The 1,748-nt window shown below is 35.2% G+C and overlaps 1 protein-coding gene across 1 annotated transcript; it reads left to right on the plus strand.

The window, feature by feature from the left end:
* Positions 1–421: 421 nt before the first annotated feature.
* On the plus strand, positions 422–1,323 carry cxcl8b.3 (chemokine (C-X-C motif) ligand 8b, duplicate 3). The gene is made up of 3 exons (XM_051114638.1): positions 422–600; positions 752–890; positions 981–1,323. The coding sequence occupies exons 1-3, from the start codon at positions 537–539 to the stop codon at positions 1,051–1,053; spliced, it is 276 nt and encodes a 91-aa protein (XP_050970595.1). The 5' UTR covers positions 422–536; the 3' UTR covers positions 1,054–1,323.
* Positions 1,324–1,748: the final 425 nt, after the last annotated feature.

The following is a 1,748-nucleotide window of genomic DNA, read 5'->3' on the forward strand; positions in this document are numbered from 1 at the left end:
AGCTTGTTTGCATTTGCCAGTGCCCTGTAAGCACCACAGGATCGCCTCAGCATGCATTTGCTTAAACATGTTTAACTGGTTTGTCACTACATTTGCATATTCTGTTTTCATTCATCTATGTCCAACTTTGATCTAGTCGTCTTCGTAGTTACAGTGCTTTTCTAGCTATAAATCTTACATTTTTATGACATGTTATTGGCTTCTCATCAAATTAAGTGCCCCTTTTGGGAAGCCCTACCTTACCTCATTTCTGGTTCAAAATGCTTGTCAAACTGTGAATAATATATCAACAGTAAGCGTTTGCAAAAATAAGCTCTTGGGTTCCTTCGCTGGAATCTGGGTTCAGTGAAGGAGGACCTGTTGCTCAATCGGTTTTAAGTGTGATGTCAGCAGTGGGGTTCTTTATAAGAGAATGTCCTGCCAAAGTATGCACAAACACCATACAAAGTCAGACAAGTCAAGTGCTCGATGAAACATCTAACAATTTACTCTTTATATGCTAATGCATTAATCACTCAGTTGGAAATTTCACAACGATGAAGTTCACCGCAGCAGCCTTTGTTTTTCTGACCTGCATGACACTGCTGTCAACAACAGAAGGTAAGCATTTCCGAATGCAACTGATAACATCTGTTGTTTTTTATTATATTGTATGTGTTTAAGTTTTTTAAAATGTGAATATGTGCTACATAAATATTGCAAGAGTGTTTACAAGGTGCTAATAGCCTTATTTCTGTCTCGTTTCATTCAGTCATCGCCGCCAGACTGCCGATCCCACACCTTCGCTGCCAGTGTGTTAAAATGCATTCGGGAAAACAAATTAATCCTAAACTAATCCAGAAAGTACAAAAGATTCCTGCTGGACCACAATGCAAAAAAATGGAGATTATGTAAGTGTTATGTAAACCAAAGATTAGTGCAATGCAGACATGCTTTTAAAGACCAGAAAGTGCCCAACAAACTTTCTTTGTCTCACACAGTGCCACTCTGAAAAACGGACAGACCTGCCTCAATCCCAATGATGAGTGGGTGCAAAAGATCATCAGGAGCTAATTTCCCATCTGTGTTTGCATGCACATGCAATGATTTTTCTTACTGAATGTTGTAGCACACATTTTTTTCTGTGTATTTCTGTAAAATTGTAAAATGCAAACTGTTTGGATGCATTCTCTCATTAGAGAATCACATTTTGCCAAGGCGAATTTAACATCTGCATGGCAGAAAATTTTGTATTATCATTTTGGCTGAAAGCAACATTGCTTATTAACACTTTGCATGAATATGGAACATCTTGTAATGCAGAAAATAAAATAAAGATTTATTTAAAAAAAAGTTCTTTCCTGTTTTATTTTTGTAAATATTTTAAATGATTTTAAATTAGATTTAAACATCTGCAGCATGACTGAATATCAAAGCACTGATTTGTTTTATTTTTTATAGCTATAATAGAAAAAATTGCATTAAAAATAAATCAATTTCACAGAAGAAGGAAGTTCATATGGGTTTAGTGATATGAGTAAATGATCATGCTGTTTATTTTGTGGTAAACTATTGCTTAAGCATGAAAAAAAAAGTTGTGAGATTATTTTTTGCTCATGTCCTATTTCATAATACAAAATAAATGATGCAAGATGCGTCTTACTTGCACTGATCTGTTCTCTGAAGTGCATAATAGTACATACAGTAAATGCTAAATGTACCTCTGCACCAAATGTCTCTTCATCAAATGCTTTTCTCCAGCATGGAAG

The sequence above is a fragment of the Labeo rohita genome, chromosome 7 (assembly GCF_022985175.1).
Source record: "Labeo rohita strain BAU-BD-2019 chromosome 7, IGBB_LRoh.1.0, whole genome shotgun sequence".
Taxonomy (NCBI): Eukaryota; Metazoa; Chordata; class Actinopteri; order Cypriniformes; family Cyprinidae; genus Labeo; species Labeo rohita.

Coding starts and splice junctions, on each gene's coding strand:
- cxcl8b.3 (XM_051114638.1), top strand. CDS start 537: ATGAAGTTCACCGCAGCAGCCTTTGTTTTTCTGACCTGCATGACACTG. Junction 601..751: donor ACTGCTGTCAACAACAGAAG/GTAAGCATTTCC, acceptor CGTTTCATTCAG/TCATCGCCGCCAGACTGCCG. Junction 891..980: donor TGCAAAAAAATGGAGATTAT/GTAAGTGTTATG, acceptor TGTCTCACACAG/TGCCACTCTGAAAAACGGAC.